Source organism: Coptis chinensis, chromosome 5, assembly GCF_015680905.1.
Source record: "Coptis chinensis isolate HL-2020 chromosome 5, ASM1568090v1, whole genome shotgun sequence".
Lineage (NCBI taxonomy): Eukaryota > Viridiplantae > Streptophyta > Magnoliopsida > Ranunculales > Ranunculaceae > Coptis > Coptis chinensis.
In genome coordinates, this window is record NC_141460.1 from 9,066,412 (window position 1) to 9,084,783 (window position 18,372).

At 36.3% G+C, this 18,372-nt stretch overlaps 1 protein-coding gene and 1 non-coding gene across 2 annotated transcripts; both read right to left on the minus strand.

The window, feature by feature from the left end:
• Positions 1 to 1,637: 1,637 nt before the first annotated feature.
• On the minus strand, positions 1,638 to 9,191 carry LOC147496557 (DHHC-type zinc finger family protein). Its single transcript, XM_086559543.1, has 5 exons — positions 8,753 to 9,191; positions 5,778 to 5,960; positions 3,437 to 3,730; positions 2,557 to 2,790; positions 1,638 to 2,465 (listed from the first exon to the last, which is right to left on the minus strand). Exons 1-5 carry the CDS (start codon positions 8,849 to 8,851, stop codon positions 1,938 to 1,940), a joined length of 1,338 nt encoding a protein of 445 aa, XP_086415669.1. The 5' UTR covers positions 8,852 to 9,191; the 3' UTR covers positions 1,638 to 1,937.
• LOC147496558 (small nucleolar RNA snoR103) lies at positions 8,409 to 8,519 on the minus strand. The gene has a single exon (XR_015197273.1). It is a non-coding gene; the product is annotated as a small nucleolar RNA snoR103 (small nucleolar RNA).
• Positions 9,192 to 18,372: the final 9,181 nt, after the last annotated feature.

Sequence of the window (18,372 nt, forward strand, 5' to 3'; positions counted from 1 at the left end):
TCATATTGCACAATATGATAATCGGAGTTAAGAATAAAAATTATGAAATGAGGAAGTAGATTCATGATCCAGAAGAGCAACCACAGATCCCACCTACTCAGGAACACTACATTGAGGGGACTCTACGAGTTCAATCAAAGACTATGCATGATAGACTTAAAAAAGACCTTGTCGAGCATCTATGGAGCATTAGGGGTGACCGACATTGATTGTTGTAATTTAATTTAATTTAGTAGATGCATGTTTCTTCTTAATCATCAATAAACAATGTTAATCAATTTCTATTTTATTATATATATATATTAATTTAAACTAACATATATTTATAGAAAATAAAAATTCATTCATATTAAAAAAACATATTATGTTACATAGTCATAGAAAATAAAATGATTAACCACTCTTAACATTTTTCATTACAGCACCCAGCCACTTACATTTTCCACACACTAAACACTTTAATAGATCAAGACCTTTTCCTTCAAGGTTCGCGAACTTTTTTAGCTCTCTAACACCATCACAACCATTTGGACATAGTATCTATGCATAAGAGCAATACCTATACCAATTATCATCCTCGCCACAACATGTGCATATCAACAAACTGTCTCCATATATATATTCCATACCAGGGCATATATCATACATGCATTTCAAAAATCTTACTTTTTCACCATCTTCATTACAACTTCTATATATGAGCATATAATCTTGGCAATGTGGTGCTTTATGACACATTGCATTCAGATACTTGCATGATAATGCAAGGTGTTTTCTTGATTGAGTGTATCAAAATAACATGATTGTTGAGTTGATTTTTCAACGTCGGTATGTTGGCTAACTTTTTGCAATGATGAAGAAGTAGTCATGGTAAAATAAAATGGTTGTGGAGATAGTTTTGGAACATGGGGTGAGAATGAAGCAATTTGTGAAATTTGCTCGATAGCACGCAACATTAGTAATGGCACGCGACAGTACCAATGGTGCGCATGGTAGACCCTATAATCAAATTTGCGTCCGATATTTGCGACTACCTAGAGTTAGTCAAAATTTGCGTCAAATTTCTTCAAATTTCGCTTTCAAATTCAAATTTAGAGGTGATACTACCACCACCTAGAGATGCTATAACGCCTCAAATCTGCACCGAAGTAATTCTTTACCCACTTGATCACTTGAAGTCTAGCAAGACTTGAACCCATATTGAGTTTTCACAATCAGTGAAATTTCTCAACATCACAAATTGCCTTCACCTTCTTCCTTCCAATTCCCATTATCCCATCCCACAATGTGCTTTTATACGCACTAGCTCGAATTAGAAGATTCACCAGACTATTACAACATACACTCGTTTTCCCTCTTCGTTTAGCCACTAAGTGGCTAGGGAGAGCTCAGCTGGTTATAAACTTACTCTTTCAGACCTTCAGTACATTCTCATTCCTTGTTCCAATACAATTATTTCTCAATTTGATTTTCAAACAACTCCCACTCACCGGTATGAAAAACTTGCGCTTTTATTTTTTAATGATCGTTATCATGGGGCACCCGAGATTCACTATATATCGTTCCAAGTCTTAGCCGAATAGTCTCCTTTCTTATTTTCATATTGTTTTTTAGCTGGGGCTGTCTAGCACAAAAAAGAAGGGGAAACCTAAATAAACAAACATAAGAGTTCCAGTGTTCCACAGAGAGAGAGATTTATCACTATTTTTCACAAATATAACACAATCACGACTGCAAAGGAAAGAAACTCAAAGAAAATACTTGTACACCTTTCCTTCCTTGAAATACAATGGCCCTAAACCTCCAAGTATAAAAAAACAAATCCCACAGTGCACACAGTGATAATAAGGGGCCAAACAAAAAGCAACCCAAACTCCAATCTCCACACTAACCGTCTTCTTTCTTTTTGTTCACTGGTCAGACCTATATTCCACCTATTATCGTGTCCCAGTTGTCAAACTGCCACTACTTCCACTGCCTACTCGGTTAGATTCCCCAACTCCTGCCGCTAGAGCAAGAACTTCTGGTGATATTTCCCAGCTTCCACTTTTCCTTCCCCAACTAGAGCGCCTAGGATGCATTGCAGCACGACCTTCCATGTTCTCGGATGGGAGAGACTGGCTTAAATCAGGAGAGACATTGCCAAATCCACCACCATCCTTGTTTTCCACTCCATCATCATTGCTTAGCCGCCCCTCATAATCTACTACACCGGCCCCAGCCTCTTCCCATGCGTGCTTCCTACCTGTTTCAATGTCTCCTACAGCTTTCCCCATGTTTGGACTAATAAATCCCCCACCAACCATGCGAGGTGGTAAGCCAGGCTCTCTTGGCACCCTTTCTCTAAAATTATTCTTCGAAGGCGAAATGCTGGTGCAAAATATCTCCTTGAAATTGTCCACAACTCCTTTGTTATAAGGATTCGCTCTCCTATCATATCGATAACGGAAATTCTCATACGTAGTCTGTCAGAAACAAAGAAAAGAAACACTTAGTGTCATCGATACTACAGAATCTTCAGCTACAAAGTATTCAAATGACAATATCATCTGTTACCTGGTTTGTGCTAATAAGATATAAATGAAAGACTGTGAGGCCACCGACAAACCATACTGATATGAATGTGTAAATTATGAGTACTATGGACGCAGGTGTATGTTTCATTGCCTTCCAGATTGACGTGCCCTCCGCATCCATGATTCTCTTGATGTACACCCAACAAAACCCAAACACATATATGCAGAGAAGAGTAGTCGAGAAGACGAACATGAAGAAGAATCGGTAATTTCGCTGCAAACCAGAATCATAACTTGGTTCAGATTCAGAGACCTTACCCTTCACTCACTAATAAACAACAGAGAGACATAGATAACTCAGGAGCATGATAAGGCCATCAAAAACCTTTCCAAAATCTTATTTAGAGAAAATACAGCACATCACAATTTCTATTTTCTTTTCCTCATGGTTCATAATGGTTTTAAATTGATATAATTTAATTTGACTTGATAAATTTCATTGTCGTCTGGAAATTTCGATCCCAGCATACATTAATACTTTGAACATAATTCTAAAACTCAAATCGTAATCTTGATCAATTTCTTCTATGAGTAATACAATTCACTAGACACATCTTTCAACCCAAGTGTATAACTAATTTCATTCACAAGACGAGCTAAATCTTGATTAATATTAATGTACAAATCATACAGGCAAACATAACATCCAACAGAGTTTTCCACCGAATTTGGGGAACAAAAAGTGTATGTCTCTGGTCAAGGGCTTGAAAGAAAATTTTAGTCTACGAACAAAAAGCTGTCTATGAGAGTAAAAAGTGTTTTCCTAATTTCTTTTTATCAAATTAGAGTTTTCATTTTTAGATCTAGCATTTTTTGAACATTGAGATTAACATTGAAACTACAAAAGATTGTCAACATACCAACCCAATACACTGACCGACCCACGGACAGTGGTGGTCAAATCGTTCTACACAGTTGTTACATATCGAACAGTGTGAGCATCGAGGAGGTCTGTATAGCATGCAGGTATCACAATACTTGACCCTCACAATCATCCCATTGACGTTAATATCTTTCGTGCGAGGCAAACGCAACGGAGGAGTTTGACCACCACCTTCAGCACTACCATCATAACCTTCTGGCTCTGGAGGATGTGCATTACGAGGTATTATACCTGGATCTCTTCCAGAAGTAAGCAGAAGAAGACCTAAGACCTGAAAATGAAATAAAATAAACAATTAAGACATTAAAAAAATAATAATAATAAAATAATAAAATAAATCTAATGCATGTCCATTGCCTATTTTTATCCGAGGTGTTTTTAGAACAATAATACATACAAATAAGTTGCAGAAACATAGAACCAAACCAAATTGGAACCACAACAATATGGTCCTCTAGTTCAAAGTAAAGTGAAAAATTCAAACACAATTGCTGAAACCATAACAGCACTACTCTCAAGGGAAAGAGCTCAACAAGCAATCATTCCTCATCACAATAATGTCAACACATGCAACTTAGAATAAATACTTGCAAAAAAAAAATCAAGGAAAAGATAAATCATATCACCCAGAAAAAAACCCCGACTTAACAGTTCAATCTAGCCTACAAAACCAACTATTAGTATTGGGTAATAGATGCTTTCACTGTTTAGTGATTTGACGTCTTCTTTTTTGTGTTGTATGAGGATGTCTCATCCTATCTTTCATCTTGCTTATTATTAATAATACATTTCTACTTGACCGATAAAAAAGAGGAAAAAGAAAAGAAGAAAAAAAAAACAAATGTTCTAACTTCCTCGAGCATAATATAACAACCTTGGGGTCTCTAAGGAAAAAGTGGGACAGAAGTGACAGAACATTAGGCATTTATTACTCTAAATAATAGGTAACCAACTGACCATCCATTAACAATAATATAACGGATTAAGCACCAAAGAGATAGAAATGATGTAAACATGCTAATACATAGTAGAGATGAACAAAATAAGGACTTCGAACATGTTTGCTCTATTAAGATCGCTCATCATGAGGACCATTGAATGAGTCCTAGATAAAAACCAAGATACCAGGAAGAAATGATATATTTTTTTTCAATAATAGTGAAATGAATATCAACCAGAATCTTAGATACGGAAGAAGACGCGTAGCAGATAAAGGCAAATGGCTACACTCAGTGAAGGACCAGATGGAAACCCAAATAGAATACTAAATTGGTATGGATGTATCGGACTATCTGTTCTATTGAATCTTGACTAACAAAGTCACTAATAATTTTTGAAGAGTAAGAAAAAAAAATAGTGTAATGGAAAAAAAGGTGCTGTTAAAACTAACTATGTCCACAAACTTTAACCAAACTGATGGGGAAGATATATCCCTTTTTCCCTACACGGTAAAAGATGTATTTCGTTACTTCCCAAAATACGCAATCCTCACTTAGTGAGATGCCAAGTTCTGAGGTTACAACCTTCCCACTAACACATAACTGGACATTCAGCTTGTACAGTTGTGCCACTAATCAAAACTTTCAAAAAGGGTGCAATAACATTTTTTTTGTTTCCCTGATAGTTACAACTCTATTCCAAAACCCTTAAATTACCCTTTCCCCGTTAGAGGTGAAATTTGATCCCAAGACCTGGGGCCCAGCCTCCCAAGGCTTGACTAGTAGGCCGCAGACCAGTAGTAAGAACTTAATGGCATTGAGGTGATGTGACATGTTGAAACAAGGAAGATAATCACATCAGCTTGTCTGGATACTACATGGCAGTACTGAAAATAGAAAATGAACTTTCAATACATAGGGCACCTAAAGGGGGCAATTATACCGTCCATCCCTATATTTTTTATTATTAACAAGCATGTTTTAATTACTAAATGTGATCAGTAACTCGGATGCTGTTGGGTTCAAACCCCAGACCTCTGGTATCATCACCCAAAAGTTTTACCAACTATGCTAGCTGGCACCTGCATCCATCTTTATTTCACTGACCTAGTATTCATTTATGGTAGGTCCTAAATTCCAATAGTGTCCAAGCAGCAAGGTGAAGTGCTATTGGAGCCAGGTTCTTCTGGTCGGTAATACTCTTGTTTTCTTTATTTTCTCTCTCAAGATTGGTGCTCATACTGATAGTTCAGAAATAATTTGCGAACCAAAATGTGCTATGTTAAGTTATCAAAAATGAATAAACAGAAAAATAAATTAGCATAAACTAAATACAGAGAAAAAAATAATGCGAACAGATCTGGAGAAGGCTATACTCACATATAATGTGAATGCTACAGCAACTACAATTATTGATATTCCCAGGTGATGAGAGAAATCATCCATAAGCTTTCTGGCTACAAACACACAGAAAACTGCAACAGGCGCAACAATGAGGAATATAGTCAGCCCCAGTGATCTAACATCGGGTCCAAATATAAACCTTCCTTGGCAAAAAAATATCTGCAGGACGCAAACTAAAGTGTATTAATGGATCAATGATAGATATCTTACAGAAAAAAATTAGACCTGCCATTGAAACTGAAACACATTTCTTTTCTTTCAAACAGTCACTACTCACTAGAGGGTGTATAGCTACTTTGAAGTCATATCAACCATGTTTTATAATCTCTTAGTATCAGTGAAACTTACTGCAGAGGATATTTAAAATTATGAGCAAAACTAGATCTATTTCATGAGAGTATAGCTACTTTGAAGTCATATCAACCATGTTTTATAATCTTTTAGTATCAGAGAAACTTACTGCAGAGGATATTTAAAACTATAAGCAAAACTAGATCTATTTCATGAGAGTATAGCTACTTTGAAGTCATATCAACCATGTTTTATAATCTCTTAGTATCAGAGAAATTTCTGGCAGAGGATATTTAAAACTATGAGCAAAACTAGATCTATGTCATGAGAGAGAGCAAAGAACAAGGAGCAGTAAAAGACAGAGGAGTAGAACCTAGTGTACAACAATGTTAGGCCCCAAAAAGAGGTCTTCGTATCTACAAAAGCTCAAGTCCAGAATACCTGGATACAGACCCAGGAACCAACAAATGGCCACGGATGAGTGATATGACACATAGTTTTAGATAAATGAGGACATGGATACAAAATACAGCTGTGCGCATAATAGCTGAATAATAGCAACAGCAGCTTGTATGCAAGTATCGTCCTAATATGGGATGTTTCTCCAAGTCAAGAAACTTGAGTCTTCGAAGCTATATACAAGATACAGCTTGCTGATTACCGAGAACCAAACAAGAACTACTTCATGGCTAATAGTGCGACCTTATACAATCCATCACTGATTCAATTCCATATAAAAAACAGAAATGCCTGGGGCAGAATTACGATCTAGCTTTTTTAAAACTGACTCATCTCCTCGCCCTCCAAAACCCTTTAAATCCAGTGAACTTGAACCTCATCTGCTCAATCACATATAGGCTCCTCAGAAATGAGTCTAACATAGAAATGACGAATGAAGATTCATATAGAGTTCAACTATATGATCGTGGGATCTTCTTTGATCCTCCACCAACTCATTTAAGCTAGGTGAAACACTTCATAGCATTGTTGCATTTCTATTTAAATGCAATACATAGTCTTTTCCAACTGATTCTAATTTACTATTTTTCCTTTCGGTACGTTGTGTTGACCTACATATTACATGAAAATTACTACAAGCTAGTGATGTTGAAGTTTAATTGTTAGTCTTTCATATGTAAATAGAAGAAAGACACCACCTGGTGTTTCTCTCAATTGCATTCACTTTTTAAAGTGATGGAAATCAAAGAAGAGATCAACTCATCAGAGCAGAGATCTTTCAAGTAGAGAATATGATGCAGCACGGACTAATTCATATTTTAATTTATTTATAGTAGTTATTCGCTTAATTAAATCTATATAAACATTTTACTGGAGTTATCTATATCAGTGGTAAAATCCTTCAGTTGTTAATCCAAAAATTATGTCACCTTCCAATCTAAAATCTACTACGACACGACGAGTAGCAGGAAGAGCAACAAGGTAATCTGCCCATCATACAGGTTGATAATTTGTATCCGGATTCCATCATTGAGCCCGTCTAAGAATTTAACTTCCATCTAAATCCTCCTCCATACAAGAGTTACTGCCATAAATTGGTCCTGACTACATCAGTCCCTAACCTAAAAGGACTAAGATTTCTAGTGTTACAAAAGAGGGGTAAGATCTCTATATTTTGCTCATTCAAGATCCGAGGAAAGTAGAAGATTCAAGCACTTCCTCTCCAATTTCATGGTAATGGGACTCCACGAAAAGATCTAAAGCATACCAATCATTCGATTATCAGTTCAACATGTAGATTTGATCACATATGTTTCACTCCTTGTGAGGGAAAGTCGACAGATCCTTTTTAATTTTATTAGTAAATTCATTATTTTACCTACATGCTGCATTTCACCGATTTAAATTTCCACTCTCCACCAATAATATACCAGTGAGCCATTACCTCCTCAGCTCTTCCGCTGACATCCTACAAATAGTAAAACTTGATCTCCAAATACATAACACAAAGACCCAGCAACACTACCCTTCATCATCATAATTCCCTATATGAGCTATGCACAACTTCTCTTCAGTTTAATGGAGCGACAAGTAAATTGACTCCCTACTTCGAATCAAATCCTAGCACTTATAATTTCTCTTTGTTCCTCAACAACAAATACCCCGAAAGTTTATATACATCATAATTGTTTCTATCCAACACTGAATCTCTTGTACACTAAAAACATTGAGTCTATCTTTCCAAGTCATAGAAATTCAATTGCATCCAAGTCTCTGTTCTCATTGCCACTACTTTGAAGATGGTTCTAATTTGTTCCTCGAGCACATTAAGACATTCCTCGCTCAGTAGGCAAAATCAGGTGTATGCAGGTTATTTATGGACAATGCTATACTCACTGCATGCCCACCTAAAGCCTACACAATACTATCTATATATGTCCATTTTTACAGCAGGTACACATAATTAGTGCCTCGCTAAGAATTAGGACAAGAAAAAACAAATAAAGGGCTATTGCAATTACGGAATCTAATCTTCACACCTGTATAAACAATTGGAAATTTGAAACCAATCCAAGCACCTGTATATATTTGGAATTCAATTCACTAGCTACAAAAAGGAACACTTTCTTTCATACAACTCAAAAAAGTCAACCAATTAATTGCACTGAATCAAAACTAGAAAGAAAGAAAGAAACACTTACATTGCTGCCTTTCCAGGACTGGAAAACCATAGGCGGCGGCGCCCCATCCGTAACTCCCAAGCCGCCGCCGCCATTCTTAGGTGGGGGAACCACGTACATTTATTTCTTCAACTAAATTTTTTTCCCTCTCCTCAAATCTCTCTCTCTCTTTTTATAAATTGTAAAAAGGCGGCCCCTTTTTTATATTCTTATAATTAGGGTTTTGACTTTTTCACCATTTGATTTTCAAAGTCAGACACTTTCAGCCTTCTTAATTATTTTCAAGTTGTCTGATTCCTTTCAACGTTGGCTCATTTTTTTTCTTTCTCCTCGAACAAGTGTTATGAGGGAAGGAGAAGGAGAAGGAGATCTTGATGTGTACTGTTTTTTTTTCTCTCTCTCTCTTAAAAGTGAACTTTACAGAAGAGAGCGTTACTGACGTGGTGGGGTTTGATTGGGCAGTGGACAGCGTAGTCGAGTTTTGTTCAAGTGGAGAAAATGACTAGTCTTGTTTTGGTCCTCTTGAGTTAACTACTGAGATTTTGGACGCGCATAATCTATTAAACTAGTTTTTTAGCCCGTTCAACAAACAAATGGAGATTGTTTTTATGAACAAAATATCTCAACAAACATAATTAATTAGATTTATGACAAAAAATTATGGAAAAACATAAAATGGTTGAGTATATTAAATTATTATAAAAATTATTAGTAACTATGTAGAGCTACGAGATATGAATATTATATTGGCTTTCACAAAAAAATTGATGTGGATGGTTCTTTGTCTTCTCCAGTTTGGTTATGTAACTGTTATCCATATGCACTGTTCTAAAAATTGGTCTAGGCAGCCGCCTAGGCGGTCTCTAGATGCTAGGCAGTGCCCAACCGACTTGCCTAGGCCCTAGTCGTTTAAAAAATCGGTAGACCGACTAGGCGGTTTAGTCAAGTTTTTTTTTTTTTGAATGATTAAATGTCGAAAAATAAAGGCCCGTGTAGGCTTAAGATTTGAATTAGTTTAAAAGACTTAAGTCTAATGTAAATTATATGTCACTATAACAAAGAATATGTTTTTATATGAAGTCAATATTTCTCAACTATTACGTATTTTTGTAATAAATATCTTTGTTTGTGTTTATTTTTTGAGTTATGGTAAATGATTTTCTTCATTTCTTGTAGTATATGCGTGTTTTACTATATATATTAGGAAAAAAAACCGCCTAGTGCTTAACCCGTCTAGGCACTGCCTAGAAGGCCTAGGCGCTCTCCCACCGCGTAGCATTTTTTAGAACATTGAGGTGTGGATTCTGCTTTATCATATAATTGCCCCATTTGTGAAACATAAATAGTGTTTTACAAGGCCAAATTAAATTCTCATTGTTATACCGGGGAATACTTAACATGAGTTTGGTTTCAAGTCTAACGAATGGTGGGTTGTTTGACTTATTAGGATTAACAACTATCTTAACTTTGCTGATCTTGCTTTATATTAAATTATTATGAAAAATATTAGTAACTATGTAGAGCTATGAGATATGAATATTATATTTATCACTCATATAAATTTACTTGTTAAAGTAAGCAAGTAAACTACCTTCACAGGTAAGGATTGCATGTGCTATGAGTTCCTCTTACTCAATAGTGGCTAAGGCAAGAAAGTATGATCAACGATCTTTTACTAATCCCAGTGTCTTTTTCATCTCTAATCTCATCCATACTTCAAGAAAAAGTTTCACCTACCCGCTAATAATGAGTATATATAATTAGATAGTGCTCTCCTTAATTTCACAAAGAATTGAGTGGTTTTTGTATCCACTTTTTGATAGATGCATTTATATCATTTTTTTTTAAATGTGGGTCGTATACAAATGTGGACTTAAGTCATAAGCCCATTTGGTAATCTATAATACGAACTAAATTGACGTATACATTCCAATTTTATCGCTTAGGCCTATAGTGCACTTCTTCGGGCTATAGTGCATATTAAATATAGCCCATAATTATAAAGTCTGTTAACCCATTTAATTGTGGTTGAGTTAAATTTTTTAATGAAAATGTGTCCTTGGTCAGAGTATTATTTATTAAGAACTTTTTATTGATGTATAAACTTGCACTTATTAGGACTTTTAACACATTAGTAGATTTAAATAGTAGGTTAAAATATTAAATAAGTGGGTCGGTATAACATTACTGCTTTGAAACTAAGACACATTGTAAACACTTGTCTATGAGCTTTGAAATGGGCTATGTTATTTTGGTTTGGTCTCTACTTATTTTCAATTCCGTTTTTCCGGTTTATTTCGTTTCTTTCATTTGTCATTGGAAGACCACGTGAATTGAGATTTAATTGTTCAAACACAAAAAAAGAGGAAGTTCTGACGTTTGAAGTTTGCTTCAGTGAAAGTGTAGAAGTTATCCCCTCATCGTTCCTTACACATCCAGCCACATACCTATTTCCCCTAAACTCATAGTCCTCGTTCTCTGCTCTCTTGGTTTCATATTCATTGTAGTCTTACTTATCTACTACCGTAGACGCCATGGATGGGTAAGTTGTTTTAGTCAAATATTGTTTTAGTCCAATTGTTTAAGGTACTTAAGAGACAAAATAGGCTGAGTTGTACATGTGCATGTGTTGGGGACTTGGGTGTTCTCTTTCTCCTAATTTCTATTTGGGCTGAATTGAATATTTTATGTTTGATTTGACAGGTTTAGTAGTAAACCTGCATCAGGAGTAATATGTCAGGGTATGGATTGGGAAGACAAATGTGTGGTTTTGCAAACACAGAAATGGATAACAAAGTCCAAGGCTAAAGCATATATGCTGGCTGCTGAGCTAGCTGTGGATATTGTTAAGAAATACCAACTGCTGTTTTGTTAGTTTTAAAAAGTTGGTGTTAGTTTTTTTGTTTTTAGAGGGCATTTTTTTATGTTTTGAATTGTGATATGTCTTGATACTTTGCAAGTTTGTGTGTTTTAGTCAGTTAAATTATTTTCTAGCTGATGGTGATCACAGTGTAATGTTTATTGTCCTTTTTCTCTCTTAGCAGTAATCAGGAATATGTCAAGAGAAGTTTTTTTTATGTTGAAAATGTAATATCACTTTAGAAACTTTTGTTGCAAGTTTTTAGGATTGCATGTTTTATTTTGTCAGTTGAACAAAGAATTGTCTATATGTTTCCTGATTAACCACTATTGCATTACCATATTCAAATACATTAGCTCTAGGTAGCTAGTACAATATATCATATTTGATTGTAAGGTAATGAGCCTGGGTGTTGACGCAGCCCCGCCTGCCAATTCTGTTGGAGTGTTGGTTCGTTTTGAGCCTGATAATTGTAGTAGGTCCCTTCTTCATGAGGCACGTCCAAATTACTTGTTGATTCCCAATTGCATACCTCATGAGTTGAACTCGATGACAACATATATGATGTTGATCCTGTTCTGCATTTCGGTGGAAGGCCATCTGCTGGTCCTTGCAGGGGAGGCAACGGTGTGTCTGGATATGCATAGTTGCTAAAACGCAAAGTCTGCACCGAAGTTTTTTTCCTTCTTTTAAGTTGAAAAAAGCTTATACCATGGCATATGCTTATATTATTGGATATAGCTTGGCTGCTGGTAAAGTATACGGAAAATGGTTTGCTCAAGATCTCTGAAGATGAAATAGAAAAAGGAGCACTATTCTTGATCTTTAGGCATTCCTTTAGGCCCACATATATTTCTAAATATTGTTTTTTTTAGTTATTGATTGGCAGATGATGTTCCAAATCCTCAAGTACGCGCCTTTGGATTGACCCACTTAACTACTCGTTATAAGAGTTAATTTTTCATTGCTTCCACTAATAAATTTGGGTTAATGTCCGTCTGTTTTCAGGTTCATTCGTTTCAAGCATGAACTTCAGTGACATCAGAAGACTTCTCTTGTAAGATATCTGTGCTTTATATTTGGCTGCATGGAGAAATGGACATTATTTGTACAGTTACTTCTCCAGATTAAAAATGCTACAATTCGAATAGCACATTAACTACGAATAGGACATAAATGCAAGTCTATATTTATACATTCTTCTTTCAAAACTTCAGACTACATTCTTATTTCAAAACTACATTATTTTGCTACAAATGAAGTAAATAAATGAAATTCAACATAATAAAATTTTGGTATTCAATTACTAATTCTAGACATATATTATTCATTAATAAGATATATCCATACCTTGAAACCATCTCACTGCTCAGCATCACGATTCATTGCATTTGATGCCTTGTTCTTCCTATGGTATTTGCAAAAGACCAAGAAAAACTTACTTAATATGTACCATGCACATATTGGACACAGCTGGATACAAAAAAGAGAAAAAAAGTTTCTTACATGGGAGGTTCAACCTAATAAGAGCGTCCAAAATCCAAAGTGATCCAATGACAGTTTTACTAGTGCTATGATCTAAGTCATTTTTTGTTCAGGAAATCCTCTAGGGATCAACCCATTTGATCATTACCAAAATCATCCTTTTCGGATTTGTCATATTCAATGATAAGAGCCCAAAACTGTAGTTTTAACCCCTTAACAATAATACTTTTAGACCAATTATGCGAGTAATAAATAAGAGTTAATGCTAATTACGTTCTTTTATGTATTTCAGGCATTGAAGTCAATTATGTACAGAAATGTGCCACTTTGGCGATATAAAGGAGCAAGAGTTGGTTGCTAAGAAGTTCTATGATTAAAGACCAAGATTCAAGGAGAAAAAGCCTTTGTAAAACCCGGTCAGAAGCTGAAAAGTCAGAGTCAACGCGGGCAGAAATAGCATACAAAAGTTAGCAGAACTTCTGAAGACCGTATCTTTAGATTCAGGCCTCGGAATTGGGCGTACATTATGTCAAAACGACCGTCTTGGAAAGAGCTTTCCAATGGTTCAAACCTTGACCCAATCAGAGGAGTAAAAGTGCACGAAAAACCTATTGAAGTCAAAGCCAGCTGAAAAGGGCCCTGTGGACTAAAGAAATTGGGCTTTGGGCTCGATTTTCCGGCCCAAAACATGGACCCTCAGCCCATGCACGAAAATGTGGATCTAGTCTCCTCCATTTCTACACACAAGACTTAGATCTTAAGTATCAATTAGCTTAGGATAGAAAGTACCCATTAAAGTAGCCATTAAAGCTTAGTTATAGATCTAGTTTTTTCAATTAATTAATTAGTTGTTATTCTTGTTTTAATTTCAGTATTGAATAATTGTTTATCATTCATTAGATAAATAAAATAGTTAGTTCTTGATAATTTTAATTTTGTTATTTAAAATTGCTTAGATCTAATTTCAATTCTTAGTTGTTAATGATTTCTTAGTTGTTAATTTAGATTTCAATTATTGTTTGGTTGAATTTAATAAAGTTAGAATCTTTATATTATGTCTTATTCAATTTCATATGGAAATGATAGTTTGATGAATCAAGGCTAAACTTCTATTAGAGGGGGTTTGATGAAGCCTTGATGAAAACTTGATTGTATAGTATAAAATCGTTGTAAGAGTCTATTCCACTCTAGAAGGTCGTTGATTCGCCATGAGAATGGGTGGACGTCCTCACATGCTAGTTATGAATTGGTAGAGATGCCATGTATAATTAGGGATTAGAACGACCAATTCTTACCGTAAGAACGTAATAATTAGATTACAACAATTTATGCTAGTTTCTTAAGTTGGATTTAAGGTGGATTCAATTCCCCCCTCTGCTGCAACTGCCCGATTTCCACAGGTTTGTTTCAAATTTTCATTTCTTCATAGTTTTCAGTATTTTAACTTGTTATACACACTGAGCATGCGTAAACAAGACGCTATTCATAAGCGAAGCAAGGAGGCATTCAGGTACTCTTTTCTTCCACACCTCGCATCTCCTGTTAAAGGTTCATACTAGCATATCAGGATTGTTTGGAGTGTTGTTGTGTTTCGTTAAGATTGGCTTAGCCTTGCATGAGATTAAGGTCAGGCCGAAGAAAAATGCCTAACGTAATCAACCGGCAACGTCAACAAACACGCCTTTCTGGTATACCACTCACTACATCTCTAGCTAATATACCACACACACCACCTGAAGTAATGGCTGAAGAAAGAGAGTCTCCTCTCTCTGACTTTTACAAAGCCTTGAACGATAGCCCTAAATCTTGAATCGCTCTATCGGACCGGTGGGGATTTCGAATCCCCAAATATATTTAATATGTTACCCGCTTTTCATGGGTTAGACCATGAAAAGCCTTATCGATACATCGTGGGATTGACCAAGTCCTTACTACATTCCACCATCCTACGGTTGGTGCTGAACAAATTAAACTAAGGGTATTTCCCTTCACTTTAGCCGATAAGGCGACGTCTTGGTTAACTGCCCAAGTGCCAAATTCTGTGGACTCGTGGGCTAACTTGTTCAACTATTTATGGAACATTTTTACCCACCACTGAAGATCGATGAAATGCTTTCCAAGATTCATTTCTTTCGACAGAATCCTCATGAATCATTTTCAGAGGCTTGGAATCATTTCACCGATCTACTTATAGAGTGTCCACACCATAACCTCGCGAAAGACACGCTAGTTCGTGCCTTTTTCAAGGGATTGTTACACCACCTTAAGGAGGTGCTTGACATAATGAACGAGGGTAGTTTCCTAAGTAAGGGAGCCTCAAAGGCTTATAAATTTTTAGAAGATCAAACTAAGCGTAATAATAACTTGGGGTAGTAACGATTTCTCCCGTTCCGCTAGTTCTTCTACAACAGTTAAAGTCGCCGGTATGTTTGAAATGAAACCCGATTCGGAACTTAAAAATTTAATCGAATCTCTAACTAAAAAGGTAGAGGCTATTTCTGTTCAACAAACGCCTATCCCCGTCATGAATGTCAACTCCAATCCATGTAATTTCTATTTGAGTCCAGAGCATCCCGACTCCTATTGTCCTCTCGCCTATGACCAACAACAGTCACAACAAGATAATGTTTGCTCGATTAATAGTTTTCCTATTCCTAACGCCCTTTGGAGACAATATCCTAACTTCAGTTGGAGAAATAATCAACAAGTAACACCTCCAGGGTTTAATAATCAAAATGTTAGGCCAACAAACAATTATAACCAAGGCCTACCACAAAAAAGTCAATGACAAGGTCAGGGTAATTATAATTATAGCAACCAAGCTTAACCACGACAAGGACAAGGTCAGGGTAATTATAATAATTATAATAATAATAATTATAATACTAATAGAGATATCGTTCCGGTCAATAATAACAATCAAAATCCACCAATTAATAATCAACGTGACATAGTTCCTATCGCACAACCTATAGCTAACACTCCTCCACAACCGGATCGTTTTGATATCTTTATGCAATCTCAACAACAGATTTTACAAGTCATCCAACTTTCTTTACAGCAGTTAGCTTAAGAGAAAGTGCAACCCAAAGGTGTGTTTCCAGGTCTAGCGATAGCGCTAGCTAATCCTAAAACAACAAACACAGCCTTTGAGGTAAATGGTAATACTAGTACGGAAAATGAAAACGCAGGTGAGCTAAATGCCATCTCCACTCTCCGTTCTGGGAGAGTGGTTGATGACAAAGTAACTATGCCTATAGTTACTCCACAAATTGTCCCTACACCGGAGATTGTACTAGATACCGTAATAGAAACTGAAGAGCCTACTCCTGTAGAGGTACCAATTAAACAACAACCTAAGAAACAGAAAGTAAAGGTTAGACATCCAGTTGATCCATACGCTAAATATAGAGAGAAACCACCGTTTTCCCAGAAATTAGCTATGTTAAACATGGATACAAACTTCGACAAAATTAGGGAAGTTTTTAAAAATCTAACGATAAACTTACCTTTTCTGGACGCAATTAAAAAATTACCTCACCATGCTAAGTTTCTCAAAGAGTTGTGCACTAAAAGGCGTAAGACAAATATTCCTAAAGACGCCTTTTTAACTAAACAGTTTCCAACTTTAACGGAACACAATGGAATCGTTAAGTACAAGGACCCTGGTCGTCCTACTGTACAATACACCTTAGGAGATTCCCACACGACGACCGCTTTACTAGACCTAGGGGCGAGTGTTAACTTACTCCCATATTATCTATACAAACAAATAGGTCTACAAGAGATGCAACCTACTAAAATGACGTTGCAATTAGCGGATTGATCTATTAAGTACCTTAAGGGTGCGGTTGAAAATGTGCTTGTTAAGGTCCAGGATTTCTACTATCTTGCTGATTTTGTTATCCTTGATACAGAAGTCGCTAACGACTCTGTTCCAATCATCTTAGGGTGTTCCTTCTTGGCGACTGCCAACACACTTATAAACTGCCGCGATGGTTCGATGTCCTTGTCTTTTGGCCATCTTTCGGTTGAGGTAAATATTTTTAAAATGATGAAACAGTTACCAGATTCGTCTATAGATGGAAAGGTTAGCATGATCGAGAGCTTAGCTCAAAATTACTTTAATAACACGTTTTCAGAAAACCATATGCATAAATTCCTTTTTTTTGGAAGTTCAGATTTTGTTGATGACTCCTACATAGAGGAAGTCAACACTATCTTCGAGTCTACACAAATCATAGACCCTTCGGTTGCTCCATATACAGAGTTTGAAGACCTGCTGCCTAAGCAAGTATTACTCAAGATGAGGACTCTCCAGAAGCATTTATCGATATTCCTTCCACCCCGGTGCTTAAACATTTTCCTCCTGAGTTAAAGTATATTCAACTTGATTCGGATGGTAGTCATCTGATAATTATATCTTCTCTGTTATCTAAGGAGGAAGATACACGGTTGATCAGGGTGATTAGGGAACATCGTTCTGCGATTGGTTGGTCCCTAGCCGACATTAAGAGAATTAACCCTAATGTGTGCACTCATCGTATCTATTTAGAGGATAACGCAAAGACTTCCCGCGAACTTCAGCGTCGTTTAAATCCTGCCATGAAAGAGGTGGTCAGGTAAGAGGTCTTATGGTTACCCAATCTCTGATAGCGAATGGGTAAGTCCCATTCATGTAGTTCCAAAGAAATCAGGGATTACCATGGTACGTAACGCCAAGGGTGAATATGTTGCCACGCATGGTCCTATGAAATGGAGGATCTATATTGATTACAAACGTTTAAATGCCATGACACGAAAGGATCATTTTCCTTTACCCTTTATAGATCAGATGCTTGAACGTGTAGCTGGTCATATTTTTTATTGTTTTTTGGATGGCTATTCTGGCTATTTCCAAATTATTATTGATATTGATGACCAAGAAAAGACTACCTTCACATGTCCTTTTGGAACATACGCCTATAAACGAATGCCTTTTGGCCTCTGTAATGCTCCTGGTACTTTCTAGCGGTGTATGCTTCATATATTTAGTGACATGGTAGAGCGTTTCATGGAAGTGTTCATGGATGATTTTTCTATCTATGGAGACTCTTTCACTGAATGCCTGTCTAACCTGTCTAAAGTTTTAACACAATGTGAAGAAAAGAGTCTCGTTTTAAATTGGGAAAAATGTCACTTCATGGTGAAAAAAGGCATAGTACTAGGTCACATCGTATCTAGTGATGGCATCGAAGTAGATAAAGCCAAACTAGATAAGATAGCGACTCTACCTATACCACGGATTGTCCGTGAT

Bases quoted from the DNA above. Each gene is read 5' to 3' on its own strand.
- LOC147496557 (XM_086559543.1), bottom strand. From the start codon at position 8,851: ATGTACGTGGTTCCCCCACCTAAGAATGGCGGCGGCGGCTTGGGAGTT. The intron at 3,731-5,777 runs GTGAGTATAGCC...TTTCATTTTCAG, and splicing joins CTGTAGCATTCACATTATAT to GTCTTAGGTCTTCTTCTGCT. The intron at 2,791-3,436 runs GTATGTTGACAA...TCTGGTTTGCAG, and splicing joins TCGGTCAGTGTATTGGGTTG to CGAAATTACCGATTCTTCTT.